This window comes from Trichechus manatus, unplaced genomic scaffold (assembly GCF_000243295.1).
Source record: "Trichechus manatus latirostris isolate Lorelei unplaced genomic scaffold, TriManLat1.0 scaffold00088, whole genome shotgun sequence".
Lineage (NCBI taxonomy): Eukaryota > Metazoa > Chordata > Mammalia > Sirenia > Trichechidae > Trichechus > Trichechus manatus.
This window is the reverse complement of record NW_004444024.1, coordinates 986,015-1,012,865: the sequence shown is the minus strand read 5'-3', so window position 1 is coordinate 1,012,865 and position 26,851 is coordinate 986,015. Positions and strand designations below refer to the sequence as shown.

The 26,851-nt window shown below is 43.8% G+C and overlaps 2 protein-coding genes across 6 annotated transcripts in view; one reads left to right on the top strand and one right to left on the bottom strand.

The window, feature by feature from the left end:
- Window positions 1–94: 94 nt before the first annotated feature.
- Window positions 95–11,004, bottom strand: LRRC51 (leucine rich repeat containing 51). Of its 2 annotated transcripts, none has more exons than XM_023736527.1 (4): window positions 7,758–11,004; window positions 2,243–2,448; window positions 1,215–1,363; window positions 95–399 (listed from the first exon to the last, which is right to left on the bottom strand). In XM_023736527.1, the coding sequence occupies exons 1-4, from the start codon at window positions 7,837–7,839 to the stop codon at window positions 234–236; spliced, it is 603 nt and encodes a 200-aa protein (XP_023592295.1). In that variant the 5' UTR covers window positions 7,840–11,004; the 3' UTR covers window positions 95–233. The 2 variants fall into 2 exon arrangements, with proteins under 2 accessions (XP_023592295.1, XP_023592296.1); XM_023736528.1 differs by lacking the exon at window positions 95–399 and adding an exon at window positions 440–950.
- The window catches only part of NUMA1 (nuclear mitotic apparatus protein 1), an 86,778-nt gene continuing 63,900 nt past the window's right edge, over window positions 3,974–26,851 (top strand). For 3 of the 4 annotated variants that reach the window (XM_023736526.1, XM_023736520.1, XM_023736525.1), the window contains exon 1: window positions 3,974–5,883. In XM_023736526.1, coding sequence (XP_023592294.1) covers window positions 5,882–5,883 — 2 coding nt within the window. In that variant the 5' untranslated portion in view covers window positions 3,974–5,881. Of the gene's footprint in view, window positions 5,884–15,638; window positions 15,822–26,851 lie in introns of those variants that run through there. The other variant, XM_023736524.1, reaches the window with a different exon arrangement.

The window sequence follows — 26,851 nt, the reverse complement described above, 5'->3', positions numbered from 1 at the left end:
GTCCTGCCCATCACCCTACTACTTAATTCTGGCTACTCCAGCCTCTGAAGCGGGGGAGGGGGGAGCATCCTCTAGGGCCATTAAGGATGAATCCAGGAGATAAGGGCTCAGTGTTCCCAGGTGACACTTGGCCTGGGCTAACCTCAATTTAGGCAATAAAAAGATTATGCTTGTCCTTTCTCCAGTGATGGGGACTGTGTCAAAGCTGGACAGACTTGAGTCTGGGGAAGCTGTCACTGTTGGGGGCCCTGCCTCAGGCTCAGTGGAATTCCTAACAGCTGGGGAGCAGTGAGCAGGCATGGGGGCCAGACCAGTTGACTTGGGAGCACCTGAGCTGGAGTCAGCAAACATGTTTTAAGCCGAAGAATCTTCTTATCATATGGAGTCTTAAGCAGAATCCTAAAATATAAAATACAACATTAGACCTACTTTGATCTGATTGAGGAGGATTTAGAGATCACAGTCCGTCTTCTTGGCCTGCCATCACAGAGGCCTCAGGCATTTCTGCAGAACCTTTCTACTTTGTGAAGAGTTTGGAAATACTGATTAGCTCTAACCCCAGCATATCTGAGCTGAAGAGTAAAAAGAGATCCAGAGAGACTAACTAACTTTTCCAAGGCCATGCAACAAACCCAGGTCTGCCTCTCTGTTTCAGTGAAGTAAGATCAGAGCTTCTGGAAGTTGCTTTAGTAGGAGGGCATCTCTACAAGATACGAGTAACTTCGAATCTGCTGAACAGCTCAAATCATTTATTATCAGACCAAGCTGACCATCTTCAGGCCTTTAGGACTGCTAGGGTCCTGGGAACTCAAAGTACATTCTGCTTGATCCGGACCTTCTTGGGCTTGATGTTCATGTGTTTCCAGACTTCAGCGGTGGTGCGGTCTGCTTTGGTCACCCCACTGAAGTCGAATGTGGTGATACGGGGAAGGGTGCACAGCACATATTGCCTGTGGGAAAGACTTGGGCTGGGGGCCAGCCCCCCTACCAGAACTCCCTTCCCCCTCTTACCAGTTGCTGCTATTTCTCCTGACTGCAAGCAGTGGATGGGTTTGAGTGTAGTTTGGGGGAGACCGGGCTTATAGTTGACAGCAAGAAATGCTTAAAGGTCTGCTACTCCCTTCCCTGGTCCCAGGGTGGCAGAATGGTCTTGAATTTCTTGTCTTCCCTCCCCTTTTCCTCAGGGATCCCAGCTCCAGGAGAAGGGCACGTACCTATATCCCTTCTCTTCCTCCATGGGATTCCCGTGGAGTGTCAGGCTTCGGAGCCGAGGTAGGACAGCCAGTTTATCTACCTCTCCAAGGCGTTGGATGCTGTTGCCATGGAGATAGAGGACACTCAGGTTGAAGAAAGTTGTCAGGACCTGTTGGGGAACCAAAAAGCTAGGGTGGAAAGGGCCCTGGATCAAAGCTCAGGACTATCCTGTGGCCAGAGAAGGAAGCGTTTGGCAGTGAAGCCCCGTAGCCATATTGGATGAGTCTTAACCTACTTTGATTTCCTTTCCTTCGTTCCTGTACCTAAGGGGTACAGGGACATTACACTGAAACAAGGCTGTGATTTGAGAGGCAGGAGATATGGGCTTGGCACAGACTTGGGAGGTGACTGGGCCAGTCCCTGCCTCTCCGTGGGCTTCAGTTGCCTCTTGGCCTCTTCACTGAGGACCTTTCCAGCTTTTATGAGTTAAGATACTGCCACAACGGGGTAGGAACACAGAGTATCATGCTAGGCACGTAGGAGAAGCTTTCAACTGAGATCAACTAAATCGGGAATGATTCCCAAGTCATGATCCAGCTCCTTTCAACCTTACCAGGGAGCCGCTTTTGTTTATTTCCTAAAACTTGAGTCTGAGTTCATAAAACGTACTGCACATTTACCACCTGCCTCTTCCACAGCAGAATTTGGCATAAGACACAGTGGGTGATTAGCAATGAGAGCTACCATTTTATTTCAGCCTCTTGTGGGTCAGTTGAAGTTTTTATACTTTTCATTTAATTCTCAAAACCTTTATGAAGGTGGTATACTGTAAAGTTTTGGGAGGCTAAGTAACTTACCCAAAGTCACACACCCCATAAGAGGTAGACCCAGGATTTGTACTTACATCTGTCTGACCCCACATCAATGGGCTTTGCATGGTATCATGATGCCTTGCTATTTCCTTGATAACATAGGAAGTGGAGAAGCTGGGGGCTGAACAAGGTGAGGTCAGGCCACCATGACTGGACTTAATGGGCTGAGAACTCACAGGGTCAATGGAAGTCAGGTCATTGAAGGACAGGTCAATCCAGGCCAGGTTCTCTGGGTGCTCCAGCAGCTGTGAGACCACCTGGCTGAAGTCTCTCAGCTCATTGAGGACATTGTTGTTCAGCCACAGCGACTGAGTCAATGACTTCCCCGACTTAGAGTGCCTCAGTGGTCGGAGCCCTGTCCTTGGCTCCTCACTTACCAGGTCTGTGGGAATAAAGTAAGGCTGAGGTATATCATCTTTGCTTTCTTGGCTTTGAGGGGTGGGAAGGGGCAGAGCTGGGAGGATTAATAGCCCAAGCTGTAGCTAGAGGGGCTCACAGGGCGGTAGCCTTGTACTGGAGCTTAGTGTGACCCTATCTGCTGTTAGCTAAGAACTCGGTTTCCCAGGGCCCAGCAGAGTAAGCTTGGATTAAGTACTCAAAGATTTCACCCAAACTCCTGGCTTTCCAGGTCATCTCATGTCTACTCTCTGATTGGGGCCTTTGCATACCACCCCATGTTGGTGTGGAGAACACAGCCATTCCCGTTTTATAGCTGAGGAAACTAAGAACTAGAGTTGTTGGGCTTAACCGAGATAATAGCACAGAATCCAGTTATCCACTGGTAGAGCCTATAAAATTCATTTCCATTGAAAACACTCTGATGTCTCTCTTCTCTTCCATTAGTGTTGAGCACCTACTATGTGCCAGATACTGGATACACTTGGTGAACAAAATGAGACCATTTGTGCCAGGTTCTGTATGAGTTTCTGCCCTAGAGAAGCTCACGTGGGCAAGATGGAAGAAGCTGGCAAAATAGTGTGATAAGTGCTTTATAACAGTCATGGAAGCACAGAAGAGGGGCTTCTAGCCTGGTCTAGGAGCTCAGGAAAGTTTCCCAGGGATCTCAGAGGATTAGGGTGAGAACATGAGCAAAGGCATAGTAGTGTGAAACATCACAGTGTGTGTGTGTGCATGCTGCACAAGGCAATCAAGGAGGGAAAAGAAGCCCAGTCATGAAGGCCTTGAATGCCACGCTAGGATCTTGGATTTTATCCTGTAGGTGATTGGAAGCCAGAGGGTTTAAAGCAAATGAGATGATTAAGATTTTTCATTTCAGAAAGATCACTTTGAAGCTTTACTGTGAAATACGGATTTTAGAGAGGATAAGTTTGGAAGACCAATTTGGCTATTTCAGGCATCCAAGAAAGGTGAGAGAGACCTGAAACAATACGGGTATAGGGATGAAGAACTATTTAGGAGATAAAATCAGCATGACTTGATGGTTGACTGGACTTAAGGGTAGAGAAGTATTCAAGGGTGGTGCCAGGTTTCTGGTTTGGGTGACTGGGCATTAACTGATGAGTTATAAAAGGAGGAACAGGGTTGGGAAGGGTTGGCCAAGGTTCAGTCTTGGCCTTGGGTGTTTGAGGCGTGCTGTGGTTAAAGTGTTTGGCTGCTAACGGAAAGGTTGGCAGTTGGAACCTACTAGCCACTTCACGGGAGAAAGATATGGCAGTCTGCTCCTGTAAAGATTTATAGCCTTGGAAACTTATGGGGCAGTTCTACTCTGTCCTATAGGGTCGCTGTAAGTGGGAATCTACTCGAAGGCAGTGGTTTTGGCATTTTTTTTGATAGTACATCCAAGGAGCTCTGGTGGTGCAATGGTTAAAGTGCTCAGCTGCTAACCAAAAGGTTTGCGGTTCAAGCCCACCAGCTACTCCACAGGAGAAAGATGTGGCAGTCTGCTTCTGTAAAGATTACAGCCTTGGAAACCCTATGGGGCAGTTCTGCTCTGTCCTGTAGGGTCACTATGAGTCAGAATCCACTCAATGGCAAGAGGTTTGGTTTAGTTTTGGTAGTACATCCAGATGGAGAAGCCAAGTAGGTAGCTGGATATGTAGGTCTGAAGCTCAGAAGACTATTTGAGAATCATTAGCATAGAGGGTGTACAAAAGTCAGGGTTAGGGGAGTAGATGGGATTCCCCAGGGGGAGAGAGGAGGGTCAAGGAGGAAAAGTCCATGAAAGAAGTTAAAGAATAGTGAGGGAGGGATAGGGCCAAGAGAGTACAGTTTCAAAGATGTTCAGGAAGTTGATAGTTTATAGGAAGAGTAAGTTTCAGAAAGATAAAGACAATTATTTTGGTAGCTAAGAAGTCCCTGGTGATTTTGGTGAGGGCTGTTTCAATGGAATGGCCAAGGCATGGGGGTAAAAGCCAGATTTAAGGGAGTTCGACAGTGATGAAAAGTAAGGAAATAGCAAGTAGCATAAACACCCACAAAAAGTTTGACTGAGGAGAGGGAATAAGGAAGTGGTTGGAGGGTGAATGTTAGAACCCATCTTTATGGACAACCTCTCCATTTTTTTTTTGTTTTTTGTTTTTTTTTTTAAAAACAAATAAGGTCAAGAGAGGATGGACCTTGCCCAAACTCTTGTCAGTGGCAGTTAGAAACAGCCATCTTCTGCCTGAAGTGACTTTTTCCCACTGCTTCTAAGCTGTTGATTTCTAGCCTAAACTGTTTCTGGGGAAGGAAGTACTTGGTAGTTGCTAAACCTGGCCAGCCTGTCTTTACCCTCCCCCCAGCTCTCACTAGGCACACTTGTCTTCCTTCCACCCCCCCAATCCAACATGAACGTCCTCTCTTCAACTGCAGGTCAGGTAGCATCCACCAGAGGGCTCTCTGCCTCAGACCTGGAGTGAACAGACCACAGTTGGGGCCTGGGTTGGGAGAGGTGGCACCAAAACCAAACCAAACGCATTACCTTTAAGTTGATTCCAACCCATAGCAACTCTATAGGACAGGCTAGAACTGTTACATAGAGTTTCCCAAGAGCGCCTGGTGGATTTGAACTGCTGACCTTTTGGTTAGTAGCCAGACTTAACTATTAAGCCACCAGGGTTTCCAGGGAAGGTGGCAGAAGAGGGTTATTTGTCTCCTCTGGAGCAGAGTACCCCAGTTCACGAATAAATTCCTAATCCTGCTTGCTATCCCCCACACCTTACGAGAACCCCAAAATGAAATGACTAATGAATAAAAGTTAAGGTCAGAATAAGCCCACATATGGACAAGCAACCAGTCTGATGAGGCAGTAGCTTGGAGAATGCTACCAATGCTCAGGGGGTGCCACTGGTGGGATGGAGATGCCTAAAACTTGAGGCTTCCTGGAGCTGCTGTTATCAGGGGTGGGGTGAGGTGTCCAGGTTGCTACAGGTTACTGCTCCCAGAGACGGATTACCCAATAAACAGGGTACACAGAGGTTTGCTTAATAATTTGTAGTGCGCAATTTCACCTCGGTTTCACCACATCAGGTGAAATTGTGCACTAGAGATTAGGAAGGAAACACAAGTCCTTGTGTGCCTTGCTTACTGATTAATCTGCCCCTAACTACTCCCCTCAGACTCCAGCAGGCACTGCAATACTTGAGGATCTAGAGTAAGCCAAGGGCACTGATAAGTCTGGAAACTGGACCATGAGTATCAAAGCTTCAAGAACTGGAGGGCATTCAGCCCCAGGAAGACGTGGGGAAAAAGCGATCCTGTCTTGGTATCTTTGAAGGGCTGCCATGCAACTTGTTTCATATGTCTCCAGAGGGCAGGAGTCAGTTTGATTTGAAGAACTTCCTTGGATTACCCCTAACCCCAATAATGGGGTTGGTATGTGAGTATGGTGGGGAACTCCCTTAACACTATACATTTGTGAACAGAAGTTGGAGGACTGTGGGTTGGGGGTAGTGTGGATTAGATGCTGTCTGAAGTCACTGCCATTTCAGATTCTATAATCTATCTATTAATTGAGCAAATAGTTAAGGGTGTGCCAGATACTCCCAAATTTCCTGTCTTCTAACCTCAGCTTGAAATAAGTGCTCCAGAAGCTCTGGGGGAACTTGAGGGCACTCTAGCCTTTTGGGGCCTGGATGCACCTCTCCCATCACCCTTTGTACCCAACAGGCTTGTCTGAGTTTGTTGATTCATATTCATTCATTCAGCAAGCTGCATACACACACGCGCACGCGCGTGCACACACACACACACACACACACATATTAGTGTGTAGCTAAACCAAAAAACCAACCCTGTTGCTGTCGAGTTGATTCCAACTCATAGCGACTCTATAGGACGGAGTAGAACTGCCCCATAGGGTTTCCAAGGAGTGGCTGGTGGATTCGAACTGCTGATCTTCTGGTTAGCAGCTGTAGCTCTTAACCACTAAGCCAGCTACTACTTATTAATACATATGTTGTTACAGATGTAATACATATTACATATGTGATACATTTTAAGTAGTAGGTGCTCAACTAGTGAATGAAGGACAGAGCATCTGTACAGATTGTTTTGTGCTGTATACTAGGACCTTGTCTCTCTCCTGATTCTGAGGACTCCATAGAGGACAGAGCTACATCTCCCCTTTCAGAGCTGGGAATTCCCAGGGTAGGTAGAAGCTATACTTTCTTCCCTTCCTCTGTCCCCTCAGCTATCTTGTACATGGCTATTATTGTAGCCAAAATCCTTATGAAACATGGACTACATCAGAAACAGTGCTGTGCATTATAAAGATCATAGCAGGTAGGTGTGCACTGATGAAAGAATATGAGTTACAATTGTGGCAGATGCCAACGCAAGTAGTGCCCTAAACTTAAGTGAAGGCTAGTACCTCCTGGGTAACTATTTGCTAGCTTCTTGAGCTTAAAGGTGGCCACAAATTGCCTGTGAGAGAAGACGAAAGCTGGTAACGGGCCTAGGATATGTGGATGCACGTGTTCCTGTGAAGACAGAGGTAGTGATGCTTTTATGAGAGATCAGATAACATAAGCCAGGGAAAGCAGAACTTCCTAGGAAGAAATGGTGACTTCTGGAGAGCATGATATTGCTGAGAGCCTCCCTGTAACTCCTCCTGAAGCATACTAGCTGCCCATTTACAAAGCTATTGAAGGGTAAAATGGGAATGAGTGTGAGTAGTGTTGGAACCTGCAATAAGTGTGGGTGATGAGGGAATAAATTTACATATGGTTGGAATGAATATAAGAAATTCGTCAATAAATATTTAAACTGGAAACAGTTTGATGATAAGACTCCTTGTGTTTTACAACCAGTGATCAGAACAGGCTCGTGTGTCCCCAGAGGAGACAGGGTTCTGCCTGCTGGCTGGGTCTCTGCAGCAGCGGGTATTTTCCATTCACTCGTTTCCTCCTCTCTCAAGGTAGAAACAGAAGAATAAAACTATTAGCTTGCCTTCCTGATTTTCTTCCACCTGACTTTCTTGCTACAGCCTGGCTGGCTTCTTTTGAACATTATCCATCAACTACCCTGAGAGGCCCCTGGCTCAGTTCAAATTTTTTTAAAAAAGGCTAAAACCCTTGCATTCCTACGTCCTTACTGCCCCCCCCCCCTTAAAAAAAAGACATTTAAGAAAAAAAATCTGCAAGTATTTGGGAAGAATCTCTTTGGACTTTCAAATAGAAGACTGGTTTATCCCTAGGGACCACCCCAGGCCTGCTTCTGTGGCAAGTGAAGTGCTGTGCCCTGTGGGCTGACCTTGGATGACGTGGATGCTTTTGAAGGAGTAGTCAAGGGGAGGCTCCTGCACTGAAGTCTTCATATAGTCCCGTCTGTTCATATCTCATGCCATCATGTCATGTGGAAGCATGGGCCCTGGGAGTCCGAGTGTAGCCTGCAAAGATAAAGAAGGACTGGTGTTCCAGGTATAAGGGACGTAATTCCCTTAGTCCTCCCCATAGCCCTTGGCCCCTGCTTTCTAATCTCCACTACTCCAGGCCTGCTCAACTACATTTCCATTTTAAGATACTAATCCCGGTTCCTTGCATTTGTAGAGAATGGCCTGTTTCCCACAGCACTATCACATCTCTTAAACCTCATTTGATAGAACACCTATTTCCATTTTCCAGATGAAGAAACTGAAACCCAAGGGGTGAAGGAACTTGCCCAAAGTTAAGCCAGTGAGTCAGTTGTGGACTGCAAACATGGTCTGATTCCTACACTGAGGCCCTTTCTTTTACTTCACTGTAGTTACCAGGAAGACTGTCTTGTTACCTAACCTCTGGTGACATCAGTTGGGCTCTCTATTGCTTAACAAACCCCTAAGGGCCTACACTGGATGACAGCCCTTTGCAGTCTGACCCAGCTCTGTCTACCTCATTACCTTTCATCCAAAGACCCTACTTTCAGCCGCATCCTGAACGTAGTCAAACATACATAAACACATAAAACCAATCTACCTCTCACTCACCTGTCACTGAGGCCTGAAATTCCACCATTAGGGATTCATTCCTTCGGGTTCAGGGATTGTTCCCTGTTGAAATACCCCCTAAGAAGAGGGGTGAACACAATGTTACCAGTCATTTACAATGTGGTGTGAATTGTCTCATCAGATGCTTTCCAGTGTTAGCTTAAGTAAAGCCTAGAACAGATCTGGCAGGAGACTAGGAAGAGCCAGGAGAACACTACTCACCTGAGGAAAAGAGAGCTGAAAGCAAACTTTACTAAGGGGTTTTGTGTGTGACACAAAGTTTTACTATATTATTTAACCCAAAATATCACTTCAACATAATCAATATTAAGAATTATTATTTACAGCATATCTCAATTTGGACTAGCTGTAGGTCAAATGCTCAATAGCCACATGTTCTGGACAGTGCGGATGTAGAAAATTTAAAATGGAAAAGATTAGAAGCCAGATTAAAGGAGGAGAGAGAGATACCAGGGAATTTAGGAAACTCAGCCTATATTTAGCTTTGAAATTCCTGGCAGCCAAAGCAAAAAAACAGAAACCTTGGAATATGCTGTTCTCATCATTTGATTCAAAGCAGCAGATAGTCTGTATGCAAAGACAAATCAGCAAATGTTCTTAAAATGGAATTTCTGTTAAAAACCACGGATCTAGTAACTTGTAATTCAGTTTTAGCTTAATTAGTACAATTAACTCCATCAATTTTTGGTGACTTAACTTATGCAAGGATAGAGTTTTAACAAGTTTAGAGGGATAGAAAATGGCCATCTTTTCAAAAAACAGTCTCAACTGAGCTTTGGGGAAGTGCCAGTTTGAGTCATTTCGCAGATGAATTCTCTGCAAAGTGCTGGACTGGCCTGGTGGGCATGGGCTGTGGACTAGGGAGACCTGAATCTTCAGATGTCAAATTGACAGGCAGTCAACAAACACATTCTTTTGTACAAAAGACCCTGGCTTCTGTTCTTACCCAAACAGAAGCCCATCCCACTTCAACACCTGCAAGAGGCTTGATGCCTTTGAGCAGGACTGTATACTTTTCTACCTGAGAACTTTCTGCCCTAGGTCTTAGGTAAATCCTGGATTAGGACCCCAGATTCTGTACCACTGGACATGGATTTTAGCTTAAAGTATCTGAGGGTAGATTTTTACCACTTAGCTTCCTTGATCATCAGAGAACGTCAGTGCAGTTCCTAAGAACTTCTGATTTTGTGTAGCACCAGCTCCTGATACATTTTTCTGGATTAGTTAGCATTAAAAATGGAGCCCCAAGTAGCTGGATAAATTTGCCAGTTGGAAAGTGTTATTAGTCTTGTCCATTTAAACAGTAGCCCAGGCTGTCGGTGTGTGTCGTGTCCTCTTGATTGTTCAGCACAGAACCTGGCTTACAACAGGCACTCAGAAAATGTTTGTGGGATGAGTGAATGAGAAACTGCCAAATACAAGAATTTCTGTTTTGGGAGAGTTGATGCTAAGCTGTTCTTTCTAACAATTGGCTCCAAGGTTCAGCTGTTTCAGTCCACACCTCATTCACACTAAGATATTCAATTCAATTCTACAAACATTTGTTGTATGCCTGCTGCCCTGTGCTTGACCAAAAGGAATGAAGCCAAGATACAAATAATAAAACCCTGTCTGTCCTAAGGACAGAAAGACCTGCTGGGTTTCTACTGATTGTGGCAAAACGGCCTGCGTCCAGTTCTAAACAACAGCTGTCCGCTTAGTGAATACTCTCATGTTTCAGTACTCAGCTATAGTGTACCCTCTTCTGTGAAGCCTTTCTTTTCCAGTTAAAAATGATCATTGTGTCCTGTGTTAGACTGATGACATTCATGATCCCTACCCATGGTCTCTTGCTGTATCCAGCACCTTGCCCTCTAACTTTGTAGTTCCATCCGACTTTGATGCAAGGCCTAGCCATGTGACTTGCTTTGGCCAATGGGATGCTGGCAAACAGGAAGCAAACAGAAGATTAAAAAGGGGGCTTGCCCTCTTGCTCCTTGCCAGTGCCATGAGAACATGGCTGGCCTGCTGGAAGGAAATGAGAGACATGTGCATTGAGAGACATGTACAAGAGAGCCAGTGATCCCAGCTGAGGCCATCCTAGACAAACCAATAGCCAGCCTACCCCAGTAAAGATCAGGAGAGTCACACAGCCTACAGGTGACTGCAGACACATGAGTAAGCCCAGCTAAGACCAGAAGAAACACCATGTTGACTCCGAGACTTGGAAGCAATAATAATTGTTTATTGTTTTAAGCCACTATGTTTTAGGATGGTTTGTTATACAGCAATAGCTAACTGATACATACCTCCACTGGACTTCAAACAATTTATCACAGCCCATTTCCTCATCTATAAAATGGAGACACACCCTACCTTGACAGCTGCTGTATGTCCTACAGCAAGTGCTCAGTAAGTGGAAGCGGCTGTACTCTCTGTACTTATTTTTTTAAATTGTACTTTAGATGAAGGTTTACAGAACAAACTAGTGTTTCATTAAACAATACACATACTGTTTTGTGACACTGGTTACCAACCCCACAACATGTCAACACTCTCCCCTTCCTGACCTTGGGTTCCCTACTACCAGCTTTCCCGTCCCCTCCGGCCTTCTCATCCTTGCCCCTGGGCTGGTGTGCCCATTAGTCTCCTTTGTTTTAGGGGTCTGTCTAATCTTTGGCTGAAGGGTGAACCTCAGGAGTGACTTCATTACTGAGCTATAAGGATGTTTGGGGGCCATACTCTCGGGGTTTCTCCAGTCTCTGCCAGACCAGTAAGTGTAGTCTTTTTGTGAGTTAGAATTTTGTTCTATCTTTTTCTCCAGCTCTGTCCGGGGCCCTCCATTGTGATCCCTGTCAGAGCAGTCGGTTGGTGGTAGCTGGGCACCATCTAGTTGTGCTGGACTCAGTCTGGTGAAGGCTGTGGTGGTTACGGTCCATTAGTCCTTTGGACTAATCCTTCCCTTGTATCTTTGGTTCTCTTCATCCTCCCTTGCTCCAGTGGAGTGTCTTAGATGGCCGCTCACAAGCTTTTAAGACCCCAGACGCTACTCACCGAAGTAGAATATAGAACATTTTCTTTACAGACTATGTTATGCCAATTAAGCTAGATGTTCCCTGGGACCATGGTCTCTGTACTCATTTCTTTATAACCTACTTCCCAGTCCCTCCCTATAAACATGAGGATAGAGACCTCACCTTTGTTCACCTTTATTCAGCTGTCATGTTTACCCTTACAATTAAAAAAAAAAAAGTTAAAGATACTTCAAATTTGGAAAAGAAAAATTCCAATTCCAAAACAAGGAATTGGAAACATGAGGATAGAAAGTCAGACCTCTTTCTCTGTTTCCACAATTACCCTGCAGTGACCCTGAAAAAGAATGGGTATTCAATAAGTGCTTGATGGACATGGGAAAAAATGGAGTAAATGAATGGTGTCTTCAAGATGACACACAGTGGGCCCAACTTCAGGGAGAACTGACAAAGTCTAGATGCTGCCTTGCTCATTCCCATGGCTGTGTTTTTGGAGTCAGTTCTTTCCACATGCTATTCTGCCTCATGACCAGGATGCTAGTCAGATCCCAGCACCATCCTCATCTGTCCAGACTGATTTGATGGATGACAGGGTTATCCAAACCTGCCTTGTTTTGGAACTGGAATTTTATATTCCAAATTGGAAATATCTTTTTTTTTATTTTAAGGGTAAACATGACAGCTGAATAAATGTGAACATCAGAGAAGTACATCAAGTAGAAACTGAAAGTCTGGATCTCTATTTACTCTCTAACAACAATCACTATTAACAGTTTGAGAATATAACCTCCTAGAATGCATACATAAAGAAGATTATGAGTATTTTTACATAAACACATATACTGTTCATTTCTTTGCAAGCCTTTTTTTTCTCTTCATATTATTTATACATTCTTACCCTTTTAGCTGCAAAGTATTCCATAGTATGTATGTGTCATATTTTATTTAACTATTTAACCAATCTCAAGTTTTTAGAAATTACAAACAATCTGAATTTGATTTATTGATGGCCTATTCCTGCCCTCTCTTAGACAAGTAGCAACATGATGGTGCAGGACACTTTGAAGAATAACCCACAGCCTGAGGAGATCTCACAGGAGATTAAACAACCTGGTCTAGAGAGGATTTCTGTTTATGGGCTACAGGTAGAAAATCAAAGAAGCCACGAAAACTTTGCCACATAATCTAATGTATTTGAGGAGGTTATATATCCCAGGTGCCAAAGGGTGGCCCAAGATTCAACCTGGCTCCTGCTCACCTCTCTGCAGTCCAGCCAAATGCAACTACTCTTAGTAAGTTTTATGAATCTGCGTCTGGGCCTCTGCTTGGAATACAGTTTCTTCCTCCTTCCTTTGCCTTGATAATTCTTAAGGACTCAGCTCAGGTGTCACCTTTTCTGAGGAGCCTACCCTTATCTCCAAATCTGGATGTGGAACATCTCTTCTGGGCTCCCACAGCACCCTATACTTATTGCCATGGTAGCACTCATAACACTAATTATCTGCTTACTACCTGTTGTTGTTTGGTGCTGTCGAGTTGATTTTCAACTCATAGTGACCCTATGTGACAGTAGAACTGCCCCATAAGGTTTTCTAGGCTGTAATCTTTATGTGAGATTGCCAGTTCTTTCTCCCATGGAGCTGCTGGGTGGGTTCAAACCTCCAGCCTTTTGGTTAGCAGCCGAGCGCTTATCCATTGCACCACCAGGGCTCCTTGCTTACTACCTGTATGTCCCTAAACTACAAGGGCAGGAGCCATGTTTTCCTCATAGCTGTAGCCCTACAGTGGTGGCTAGTAGTAGATGCTTAACAAATAGATAAAAAATTGCAACAGTGAAAAGTACTGTAAAAGAGAGGGACACGTTATTGCTCTAATTGAGGAGTCTGACCTAGACTGAGCAGTCAGGGAAGACTTGCCTGAAAAAGTGATGACTGAGAGAAATCTGAAGGATAAGTACAAATCAACTCCATCAGGAGAAAAAGATGAGCATACCAGGCAGAAGAAACAGCGTGTGCAAGGCCCAACGGTGGGGGATTACGTGGAATTTTGAAGACTTTAAGGAAGGCCATATAACTGGTGGGGAGAGGGGGAGGGGGACATGTAGTTTGACAGGAGGCTGAAGAGGTAGGCAGGAGCCAGGCTGAGATGTTGCTTTATGCTATATGAAATAGGAAGCCACAAAGTGTATTTTAAAACAGGGATGGGGATAGGTTGGGGAGGGGGAGTGAACAATATCAGATTTGCATTTTGAAGGATTATTCTGGCTGCAGTATGCAAGAATGGATGGGAGGGAAGGCTAGAAGGATGTGGGTAGACAAAAGATGACAGTAGCTAGGACAAGAGAAAAGATATTTAGGAAGTAAAACTGAGAGGACTTTATGATGAATGAGAAATGGAAGAGGCATTAAGGCTAACTCCTGGGTTTTTGGTTTGTGTACATGGGTATATAGATGTGTGAACACTGGAAAAGGTCCAGGCTTGGAGGAGAGGGTTGGGGTGTGTAAACATTTTGAGTTCAGTTTCTGCATGTTGAGTTTAGGTTGCCTTTGAGTCATTCTGAAGGAGACGTCAAGGAGGCAATTGGTTATACAGATGTGGAACTTACATAGATGAGGACTGGGCTGGAGATATATACTTGTATATATCTGCATACAAGTGATAAATGAAGTTGTGGGTGTGGACGAAAACACCCAAGAGAATACAGAGTGAGAGAGGAAGCGGGCCTAGGACCCAGCCTGGAGGAACTTTAAGATAGTAAGTGGACTGATCAGGGCCAACCAAAAGCCAGCTAATCATGGGTTCTGTGTTAGCCAGACTATTTCTGGTTTAGTTAAATTGGGTTGATTCCCAGTGTCTTCAATTTCTCTAGTTCCCTTTTCCCATTTAAACTTTCGAGGAAGGATCTGAAACTCATTCAGGCTGAAGTGTAAATAGGCCAATGCAGGCCATTCAGGTTCCTTCTCCCTGGGGCAATTTAACCTATTCCTTGGTACAAGTTCTTAAGCTACAGGGACAGTAAGCTAGGGCTAAAGACTTGGCTGCAAGTCGGATAACCAGGTCTAGTCCTAGCTTTATCACTGACTTGGTGCGTGGCCTTGGGCAAGTCACTGTTCCTCTTCGGGCTTCAGTTTTCCAATCTGTGAAATGGGGATAAATATCCTCGACTTACAGAGCTGTTATGATTATCAAAAGAGGGACTGGATGTGAAAGACCTGGATAAGTTACTAAGGTAATAGATCTGTCATGGGGACTGTATAAGGAATGAAACTCTTTAACTGTAGAACTCCAAGAAGCTGACCATGGCATAGGTGTAGGACACTGGGTAATTTGGTGGCAGAGCCCTTAAGGAATTTGTGTGGGAGGTTCCTGCTGACTCTCTGATAAGGTTCTACCATGGGATCTTCCTGCCTGGAAGAGGAAGGGAGGGGGACGCTTCGAGCCCCATAAAGTCACCTACATCTCCAGAATTAAGGACTGTAATGTACTCTAATGCTACATCTTCTCTCTTTAAGAGGGTCTCAGTTCCTCAGAGGAAAACCAACCCCATGTTTGAGGGCGTTTCAGTTCTCTCCGGGTGTGTCAGGAATTTGAGGCATCCGTAGGATGGGGCCCGTTTGTGATGGGAGAAGTTCTTACGGCACCGCTAAATCTGTGTAGGTATGTATAGCAGCGCCTTCCTCCCGCCCCGTCCATCCCAAATGTGTGTTGTGTCTAGGTCAAAGTGAAAGGGGGTAAGAGTAGGGGTGGGGGGTGCGGTCTCAGGTCCCCGAGTAGAAAAGTTCTTAGTCTCTCTGTGGTGGCCCCTCGCCCCTTCATAGAGCTCTTGTCCCCTTGAGCAGTTTGCCTGTTTTCCTCCCGACTCACCCACAGTCGTTTCCCCTCCAGTCACGGCGTCCCACTACCTCAGGGTTACAGAGCGTAACTCTATGGTAACTACCTTGCTCCCAAATCCGGGACAAGCGGCGTACTCGCTGGGCTATGCCTACCGGGACCTGTAGTTCTCGCTGCCACCCGTGGGGGGGCGGGGTCCAAGACCGCGGAAGGTGCTGGGAATTGTAGTTGCCTTTGCCCTCAAGTCCAGGCCGGGATCCGGAAGTAGTGACACCCCACCCCCTTCCCAGAGGCCCTTAGGCATACTTCCTTTTCCTGGGATCTCAAGAGTGCCCTACCTTGCGACAAGAGCCGACGGGGGCCAATCAGAGGGCGGAGCGAATTGGGCGGGGCCGTAGTTTAAACTAATTGTGGGCTCACAGTGCTGGCGCGAGCCCACGGCTAAGTGCAATCCGGGGAAGCGCGAGTAGAGCGGGAGCGCGCGGCCAGGTAACCGGCGCGGGCTCGCTGCTGGTGTCCGGTTTCGGCGCCTGCAGGGATGCCCAGGCCTAAAGGGGGTGCTGGAGAGGCCGGTGCGAGTGTGACGCCTCCTTCGTAACCGAGTCTGAGAGGGGAGAATCAATTGTGAGTTTTGTGGGGAGAGGGGCATGTCCGACGGGGAGAAGTTCGAGGTGCCTAAGAGGGTGGGTCTGTTTGAGAGTGTGTCTGCAGATGAAGTTGTCTGAGAGCGACCGATGGTGCAGGTTCCTGAAAGGTTTGTAACCGAGGAGTACTATAATGGGAAGTCTTCACCTTATTGTTGTTAACAATAGTAATTGTGGTAGTAGCAGCAGCTGCCGCTGCTAACATTTTCTGAGCACCAACTACGTTTCAGGCCCTATGCTACACCCTTTATATGGATCATCTTTTTAATCTTCCTAACGACCTTAATTATACTTTATTACCCCTGTTTTACAGGTAGGGAATCTGAGGTTTATAATATTTAACTTGACCAAAGTCACATAGCTAGTGCGTGGTTAGTTATACTTAGGGTTTTTGAAGGTTGGGCATACGTGGGGACGGTTGGAAGGCTCTGTGAGGGTGGGGGTTGTCTTGGACAAGTCACAACTTATTTTGGTCCTCACTTTTCGTATGTGTAAACAATGATCTTACCTGCCTTACCTATTCCTGGGGTGGTTGTGAGGGTCAAATCAGATAAACTGTGAAAGCACCTTGGAGAGTACAAATTTATGAAGATAAGTGATGTGACTGTGAAGGCCGAGGGTGGGAGAGGGCATCACCTGGTTTCATGCTGCCTCCTCTGGGCTCCCGCTTTTCCTTACCCATGAGGTAGCGCTTGTCATCCGGTACTCGAAGAGTTTCTTTGCGTGTTTGTCCGCCCTCCTAGGTAATGAGAGACAGTGTCTTTTGTCCCTGTATGATGCTTACCCAGGATCTGAGACACGGCCATTCATGTATGCTTTGGAATGAACGAATTTTCTTGGGCTGAAGGGGATAGGAGCCTGGCTTTCACGTCTTCATTTGATGGCTTTTGAGCCCTAGCATTAAGCTGTCCTCTTGCTTGGAATGGCACTACCTCCTGAAAACGTGGTAATGTTTATATGCTTTTTACTCCATGCTTCTCCCTTTTACTTCTCTTGCCTATGTTTCTAAAGTTCTGGACCGTCAAGTATGTTACTCCTTGGTGGGTCAGAACTCTGATGGTAAGGGAGTTGGGCTTCCTACATTGTGGAGATCTTTACTGCTGTGAATATATGGGGAATGTGAGGGGAACATTCAGATCAAATAAGGTAGCTTTCAGTCTGGGTGTATGTGTTCTCTCCTTCTCTCTTCCTGTGTGGTATTTTCTCCTTTGACAGGAAGGAACATATTTTTTGTAAAAATTTCTGAAGTACTCATCTTTTGGCCCAAGTTCAAGCAAAGGATGACTAATTGTAATGCCTGAATCTTAATCCAAAGCCAAAAGCTGTGTTCTCCAAAAGCTGGAAAATCTCATCTGAGAACTCATATTAAGAAGCATTTCTATTTAGAATGTTCTTTTTTATTTATGGAATGGGGAGTGGGAAGAATGCCTTGAACCAAGATTGAGTTCTAGAACTGTTAGAATGGGGGCAAAGCCCTGTTTCAGTGGTTGAACTTAGTTGATCAGGGAATGTTTTGACACCTCTGATAAAACTCTACAGTCAGAAGATAAATTGGGGGTCGTATAATTCAGTCTCTTACCAAAAGTTGTTGTCCAGGCTCAAAATAAACACTTCCAGTAGTACGAGGATCACTCCAAAATGCAGTCCACCCCAATGTTGAGCAGTTCTAATTAATAATTTTTGTTTTGTGCTGTCCATGATTGTTTAGTTTTACTCATATATGTTTCTTGTTTGTTTTTTCACCATTCCTTCTTACACTTTATTCCTTCTTTTGGTGTCAGATAGATGAATACATCCTTTAAATGTTTTTCAATAGGGATCTGTTAGAGGTAACTACTGTCTTTGTCTGCGTCATCTTCAATATTGATTGATAGTTTAGCTGGGTACTAGACTTCTCATTATTTTCTCTCAGCATTTTGAAAGTATTTCACTGAAATTCTGGCTTTTTGTTGTTGCTCTTGAGAATATGCTTGCAATTTAATTATTTCATTGAAAGTATCTGCTTTTTTTTCTGGTTGCTATTAAGATCCTCTTTTTTGTCATTTATGTTCTACAGTTTGATTATATGGTGGGGATTTAATTTTATTTATGCTACTGGGGGCATATAGTGATTCCTCAATCTGAGATTTCATATCTTTCATCAATTTTGTAAAAATTCCCAGTCATTACCTCTTTAAGTAGTGCCTCTCCTAGTCCTCATATTTAACTTATTTGAACCTTCTCATTTTGTCCTCCACAGCTCTTAATCTTTATTTCATAATTTTCATCTCTATCTTTATTACCTTTTGGGTATTTAGATATATCTCCTAGTACATTAATTTACTTTTCAGGTCTAATTTGCTTTTTGAGTTTTTATTTTTATTAGCTGTCTCTTTCATTTCTAGAAGTACTCTTTCATTCATTTTCAAATCTGCCCGTTTTTCATGGAATCTTGTTTTTGTCTCATATTTTCAATTCATTCTTATGTCTATAATAATTTTAAGTAAGCAATTTATAGTCTCTTCATATTATTCAGTTATCTGAAGTTTTTAGGAGTACAGTCCTGTTTGTTGTAATTGACTTGTGCTCATGATGAATTGTTTCCAAAAGTATTTTATAATTTTGGGTTGTGAGCTCATGTTTAGAAGAGTATCATCTATGGTAATCTTTTGTGGCCTGGATTGAGGTCATGTCTCCCTAGAGTGTTTTTTTTTCCTAATCAGCTTTTTTCAGGTATAATTCGTATACAATAAACTTTAAAGTGTAAAGAGCTTTGACAGATGTATACACCTACGTAAAGCTGCCACCATTAAGATACAGAGCATTTCCATTAACCCCCAAAAGTTTCCTCATGCCGCTTTACAGTCCATCTCTTCCTTTTATATCATATTTTGTTTTTCCGTTCACCTGCTGATGGACGTTTGGGTGGTTTCCAGTTTTTTACTATTGCGGATAAAGCTACTGTGAGCATTCATGTACACATCTTTGAGCGGGATATATTTTTCTTTAAAGAGATTGCCAAACAGTTTTTCAAAGTGGTTGTACCATTTATGTTCCCACTAGTAGTGTATGAGAGCTCCAGTTTCTCCATTACCAACACTTGACATTGTCAATCTTTTTAATTTTAGCTATTCTTATGGAGGTATAGAAGTATCTCATTGTGGTTTGAATTTGCATTTTCCTGATAACTGGTGATGCTGAATATCTTTTCATGTGTTTATTGGCCATTATATAATGCCTACAGTAGCTTTGTGTTTGCTTGTGCTGCACACTCAAGTCTGTTCCCAACCTTGGACCAGAATATATAAATTTTCTCTACTTGTGGACTTCCAGACCACAAGCTTAATATAAATTTGTACTCCAAGCCCACTTATTTTACACATTTATGGCTTTAAATTTCTAGAAGTTTTATTCCTCCCGCTTCAGAAGGTGATCAAGGCAAGTTTCCTTTTGCCCCTGTGGACAGATTTCTTTTTTCTAGTCTGTCTTTTCACTAGGTGTAACCCTGAGATTCTCAGCCTGTATACAGGATTTTCAGTTGCCTTTTGTGGGCCCATAATCTGCCTCCTGGACCTGTGAGGGTATCATATATTCCTCACCCTGTTAGGACAGCTATGCCATCTTCAGCTCACTGCTCCAGTTTTAGCTTCTTCTTTGTTTCTGTTTCCTGGAATTTCCCTTATTTTCCTGTGATCTCAGTTTATCTATGTGTCAGTTAGGATCCAGTCAGGAAAGCAGAAACCACACACTAGTTATTTTAATAGAATGAGCTCAATAAAGGGAATTAGTTTAAACCCTTGTTGGAGGGCTGAAAAAGCAAAAAGGAAATCTCAAAGCAACTTTGATTTAATAACTGCCTTAAGCAGCTGCTTCTCTAAGACTGAGAAACAAAGGAAGGAGGTTGAGGTTACCAGAACCTAGAAGTCCAGAGGAATCTGGAGGAGCTACGCCCAGATTCTCTGAGGAGAGGGTGTTGCCAGGATGCTGCTGGTTTCTCAGGAGCTCAAAGGAGGGGCCTGGAGGGCCTAGGTTCACTTGAGCCCTGCCCAGCTGGTGCTAGTGCATCTGAGGGGGCACAGTAGGCTGGTTCTGGGAGTTTAGATAGAAGCTAGGAGGAACCAACTGCTGTTGTCAAGACACAGCAAGCCCCAGGAGGGAGGAAGTCCCTTATAGACCCCTCTGCCTTCCATTTTTTTTCTTTAGCGCCCCATGTTGACAGAGTCTAACAGGGAACTTGCTGGCAGAGGTGAAATGGAGCTGGCGCAGTCCAAGCCCCAGCATCACAAAGCGGAGCATAACAGTGTAGGTGTGGAGGTACAATAACTTAACATGGAGAGACAATAACTGGCATAATCTAAAAGGATGTTTACCACTATATTTTACAACTCATTTCCAGGTGTATTTAGTAGGAAGGTTTTCAGGTTACCTGGTCCATTATATTGACAGTAATGGCAATAGCTAACATTTTTTCAGCATATACCATCTGCCAGGTACTATTCTAAGCATTTTATGTGAACTACTCCCAAAAGCTCTGTGAGGTAGGTAATAATAATATTATTATTCCCTTTACAGGCAAGGAAACTGAGGCACATATAGGTTAAGTAATTTGCCCAAAGCCATACAGTTTCTAAGTGGTAGAGTTGGTGTTCTAATCCAAACAGTCTGGATTTCATATCTCACATTCTTAACTGCTATGTTATGCTGAAAGTTCTTCTCTGTACTGAGCCAATACCTACCTTTTAATAACTTCCACCCATTAGTTCTGGTTTTGTCTTCTTGAAGACACAGATCTTTCCCCTCATCTGCATGATAGGCATGCATATATTTGGAAAAAGCTTTCATGTTCTCCCCTGGCTAAACATCTGCAGTTCTTCCCCCACATTTGACATGACATGATTTCTAGGACCTTCTGTTCAGTTGCTGACACTGTTTCTCTGCATGTACCCTGACTTTGCTGTTCAAAGGTGGGGAGTGTAGTTGTCTTCTATTAATGTAACTTGATGTTGATGTTTTCAGTAGCTCTGTCAGATTCATGGTTCATTGAGAGTGTATTTAGTAAGTCTCTCCACTTCTCCCATCAGGCAGCTTTTTTTTTTTAACAGCTTTTTAATACGAATTGCTGTATTAGGTCTCTTCCATCCTAGATTTATTTGGTTGATTCTTTTATGCTAAATATAGGCCTTTACATTTATTCCTGTTAAATCATATCTTGTTATTACTGATGGCATCAAATCTGTTGAGATCTTTTTGAATCCAGCGCCTATCTTAAAGCATTGTATTTTCTCTCCTTCATAGTTTATAATTCCAAAGCTTGATAAGCAGGTCTTACATATTTTCATTCTAAGTCTTTGGTATAAATGCTAAACATGGTAGGTTTGAGAAGCAAGCTCTGTGTCATAAGATAGATCTTATTCCAGTTGATAGAGGTTTTAGGAGAAGAGTTTTGACTATTCCTTCTGGTAAGCTAGGTTAGGGGCTATCTGGGAGTGGCAGTTTTGGCTGTCGTTGAGAGGAGGAGAGAGCCAAGGCGAAGAGTTGTCCACTGGGCAGTCAGTCACTCTAATAAAGGGCCACTTGGCATAAGTAAGATGATCCGTTGATTGAACAAGGGAATGAGGGCATTATTGCACATCATGCTCCCTGGTTGAGGCCTCTGTTGGCAGCTGTGTCACTTGTGCTTTATATCCTTTTTAAGGGCCAATTTCGTTGAAGCCAGTGCAGGAAATGCCAGTGATTCAGCCCTGCAGATTTCTTCTGCCTTCTTGAAGCAGAGGACTGATTTATCTGATAAAGAGTAATGACTGCTTCTTTCAGGTGTATTTAATGTATTTGGCCACTTGAGTGCCTTCTACCCCTGTCCACTGACTGGGCTGGTAGTTTTCGGTGGCAGTGTAGATGCAATGTGATCTCAGCTCTTGGTCCTATCTGTGGGCAGCAGCTGTGTTCTGCCTTGTCAGTGGACTTTTGTTGAGTATCTGCACTTCTGTGATGGCCTCAGTGAAGGGTTGATTTCCCTATTCTTCAGTATTTCCTGGTGTGAGGAGATGTGAGTTTTGGAGGCAACCTGTTCGCTTTGGGTTTCCCACTGTACCCCTCATGAACTGCAGCAAAGTGGATCTGGTTGCTGACCTCAAGTCCAGTTTCCTTAGGCAGTCAGCAAATAAGTAATGAATACCTATTGTATCTCTCACAGAGCAGAATATATGAAGAAGTGTATAATACAGGATTTCCCTCCTTACCAATTTTTATTTTGAAAAATTTCAAACCTGCGGATTAAAAAAAAAAACCCCAAAATCCCAAACCTGTTGCTGTCAAGTCAATTTCAACTCATGACAGAGTATAACTACTTCATAGGGTTTTGTTGTCTGTAATCTTACAGAAGCAGATTGCCAGGCCTTTCTTCCACGGTGCATCTGGGTGGGTTTGAACCACCAACGTTTATGTTAGTAGTCAAGCTGAAACTACTTGCGCCACCAGGACTGTCCAAACTTACAGATACTACTTGAATAATGTAACAAATACTTAAGTACTTTTCACCTACATTTACCAGCTGTTGACATTTTTGCCACATTTGTTCTCTTTTATTTTCTGAACCTTTTAACTGTTAGATGTGCATATCATGTTACTTCATCCCTAAGTGCTTCAGCCAGTATCTCCTAAAAATAAAGGTCCCATACCCATTGCCATTGAATTGATCTGACTCATGGCAGCCCTATAGGACAGAGTAGAACTGCCTCATAGGGTTTCCAAGGCCGTAAATCTTTACAGAAGCAGACTGCCACATCTTTCTCCTGTGGAGTGGCCATGGGTTCGAACCGCCAGCCTTTCAGTTAGTAGCCAAGCACCTAACCACTGTGCCACCAGCGCTTCTTTAAAATAAGGGTATCTTTCTGTATAAGCCCAATACAGTTAAGACACTCAGGAAATTTAACATTGATTCAGTACATCCACTATATAGTACACCTAATCCTCACTTATCAACATGATTAGGTTCCAAAGACCAGGTCATTATGCAGAAATCAGCGTTATGCAAAAATGGAGGTTGACCACATCAGATCACAGAATGAAGGATGACTGCATCATTACCTAACTGCCATATTACGTCGTTAAATAACTGCCAAACAACTGAGAATCATGGCCAAGCAAGCTGACACGTAACCTTAACCACCACAGCCAGTGTTACTCTGCTTCGCACCTCGGCATTTGTTACTGCCAGGTGTATGTTGTTAATGCACAGAAGAGTTGTATAGTAGACTTTTTACTATTGTCAGAAATGGGAAATGTCAGATAATGAGATAGTTGATAAGTGAGGAGTGGGTGTATTCAAATTTTCTTAGTAATATCTTTTATCAATTTTTTATTCTGTTCAGGATCCACTGAAGGATCATGCATACATTTAGTCGTCATGATTTTGTCATGTCTTTATTATTCTTTCATCTAGAACAGTTCTTTAATTGCTTAATCTTGAATGCCTTTTTGTCTTTCATTGCATTGACAGTTTTGAAGAGTTCAGGTTAGTTTTGCAGAAAGTCTGTTACTTTTGATTTGTATGATTATTTCCTCTTGATTAGATTCAGCTTAGACATTTTTGGCAGGAGAACTATATAGGTTAATACAGGGATTTGATTTTTGAAGCCAACACTAAGGCACATGGGGGAAAAGTATCCAATTTTGCAAAACAGTATAGTATAATTCAGCACTTGATTGTGTTGTCTAATCTGTAAATGCTATAGGAATTGAGAGGAGAGGGAATCAGTAGATCCCGAAATAACTAGGAAAGACTTTGGTAGGAAGGTGGAGTTTGGAAGATGGACGGAAGTTAAGGCAGTTGGGGAATGGTTAGTAGATAAGCCATGATTTGGAGGTTCCACCCCACTGTTGAGGTTGCAAGGAGCCCTGGTGGCACAGTGGTTAAAGTGATCGATCGCTAACTGAAAGGTTGGCAGTTTCAGTTTGAAACCACCAGCAGCTCTACAGGAGAAAGATGTGGCAATCTGCTTCCATAGAGATTTACAGCCTCAGAAACCCTAGGGGGTCGCTATGAGTTGGAATCAATTCAGCAGCAGTGGGTTTGGATCGAGGTTGCATATTGTGAAAAGTGAATTTCTTCTTCAGAGTTTACCAAGAAACCAAATCTTTTTCTGTCAATTCCAACTTATGGTGACCCCATGTGTTACAGAGTAGAACCGCTCCATAGGGTTTTCTTGCCTGTATTCTTTATGGAAGCAAATCACCAGGCCTTTCTTCCTTGGAGCCAGTGTGTCAGTTTGAACCACCAACCTTTAGGTTAGCAGCCAATCACAGTTCAGAGTTCAGAGCTCTGTATCTTCTGTGGAGTTTACAGTACTGGGTAGTTTAGACTCTTGCTGTGGCTTCAGACAGGGCTAGAGACAGTGTCTAGTCATTTGCCAGCTGCTTAACCTAAGGAAGTTTCCTCACTTGCGAGATAGGAAGAGTATTAATAACTTTTAAAAGGTTATTGCGATGCTCACAATGAAATATTGCATAAATATTTGAATTAGAGTATTTGAATGCCTCTAGATGGGGCCATGCTCCCTAGTTCTGCCATAGCCATCACAACGGCATTCACTTCTATTACCTGCCTGACCCCTGAAGGTGTTTGAATTTATCACTTCTGGCTAACTGACACATGGAAAGGAGAATGGCTTGGCTCATGCAGAGAGAAGTGGGAAGACTGGCTTGGTTAGTTCAGAGTATACACTATGGAAGAATGGGAAATAAGGCTGAATAAATGACTTGAGGCCAGATAATGGAGGACTTGGAAAGTTAAGCCAAAAAATTTAGATATGATGCTTTAGGCAGAAGACAGCCGTGGAGGTTTTTGAGCAGGAACGAGACACTTGGAAGTGAGAGTGTTATGGAGTCTCCTGAGAAAAGACCTTTCCTGGTTTGGAGTCCAGAATCCTGATAGGGCAGCGCTTTCCCAGTGCTGACCACGTTGGGGGTGTGGTTTGGCAGTCTTCCTACAGGAGGCCAGAATTTCTGCCCCCCGTGACTCTTCGTGCTCTGCCACTGACTCACTCCGTTGACCTGGGCTGTGAGGCTTCTCTTCTGGTGGCTGTCCGATCTTCAGAACACTGGGCCTGTCCAGGATGGTGTGAAGCTGAGCTGACCAGCAGTGGGTGGGATGGGGGAATAAACAAGCATTTCTGTCCATTTGCCCCTTTCCTGGGTAGACGCTAATCCCATCCAGGCCAGACTGCCAGATACCAGTTTGTCCAAGCCTGAGGAGGCTGTCTGCCAGGAGGTAAGTCAAGATGGTTCTTGCTCTCTCTCAGCCTTGTCGTAAGGTCAGCTCTTTTTTCTGAGCAGGAGATCCTACTTTCTTTTTTCCCTGATCAAAGTTACCTTTCAGCCATGTGAAGTGAATAGGGTTTGAGCTGGCTTGATTACTGCCAGGAGGTAGGCAGAGAGGTTTTTAAAAAATATATTCTTTTCATTATGGGCTGGGTATCCAGAGGTTTTTGCTGGCCCCTGCTGTGAGGTAGATCACCCAGAATTCTTGTGAATCAGACACTAAACAATGGCTCATACCCATAGGGGTGGCAACTACAGAGAGATCTTGGTCTTAAGTTGTCTTTTTTCAGCTATTGGGTTTCAGAACCATGCTTGGTATGCTTTAGCGTCCTGAGTTGCCTCCCTCCCTCTTTGATAGGAGAATGATAGAAGTGAGGAGCAGGGAAGAATGGTGGTGTATGGATAGGTATATGTTTGTATATTGTGTTGGAATTCAAGGTGACTGGGTTTCTGGTTGCCAACCAGATGTGTGATCGGGGACAAATTGCCTAATCTCAGTGGGTTGGGGTTTTCTCATACGTAAAAATAATCAGTTTGGATTAGTATATGATCTTAAAGATTTCTTCCAGTGCCAAAATTTATGATTATATAATATGTGATTGTAAAGTGATGAAATTATTTATTTACTTATTTTTATCAATTTTTTAAATTGTACCTTAGATGAAGGTTTACAGAACAAGTAGTTTCTCATTAAACAGTCAGTACACATATTGTTTTATGACATTGGTTAACAACCCCACGACATGTCAACGCTCTCCCTTCTCGACCTTGGGTTCCCTGTTACCAGCTTTCCTGTACCCTCCTGCCTTCTAGTCCTTGTCCCTGGACTTCTGTGCCCCATTAGTCTCATTTTGTTTTATGAGGCTGTCTAATCTTTGGCTGAACGGTGAACCTCGAGAATGACTTCATTACTGAGCTGAAAGTGTGTCCGGGGGCCATACTCTTGGGATTTCTTCAGTCTCTGTCAGGCCAGTAAGTCTGGTCTTTTTATGTGAGTTAGAATTTTGTTCTACATTTTTCTCCAGTTCTGTCCGGGACGCTCTGTTGTGATCCCTGTCAGAGCAGTCAGTGGTGGTAGCCGACTATCATCTAGGTGTACTGGACTCAGTCTGGTGGAGGCCGTGGTAGTTGTAGTCCATTAGTCCTTTGGAATTAATCTTTCCCTTGTATCTTGTTTTCTTCATTCTCCCTTGCTCCTGAAGGGGTGAGACCAGTGGAGTATCTTAGATGGCTGCTCACAGGCTTTTAAGACCCAAGTTAGAATGTAGAACATTTTATTTTCTTTATAAAATATGTTATGCCAGTTGAGCTAGATGTTGCCTGAGACATGATCCCCACAGCCCTCTGCCCAGCAGTTTGGTCCCTCAGGGAGTTTGGATGTGTCTATGGCATTTCCATGACCTTTCCTTGTACAGGTTGTGCTGGCTTCCCCAGTATTGTGTACTGTCTTGCTCTTCACCAAAGTTACCACTTATCTGTCGTCTATTTAGTATTCCCCACACTCACCTTCTTCCCTTGTAACTATCAAAGATTGTTTCTTTTTGTGTGTAAACCTTTTCATGAGTTTTTGCAGTAGTG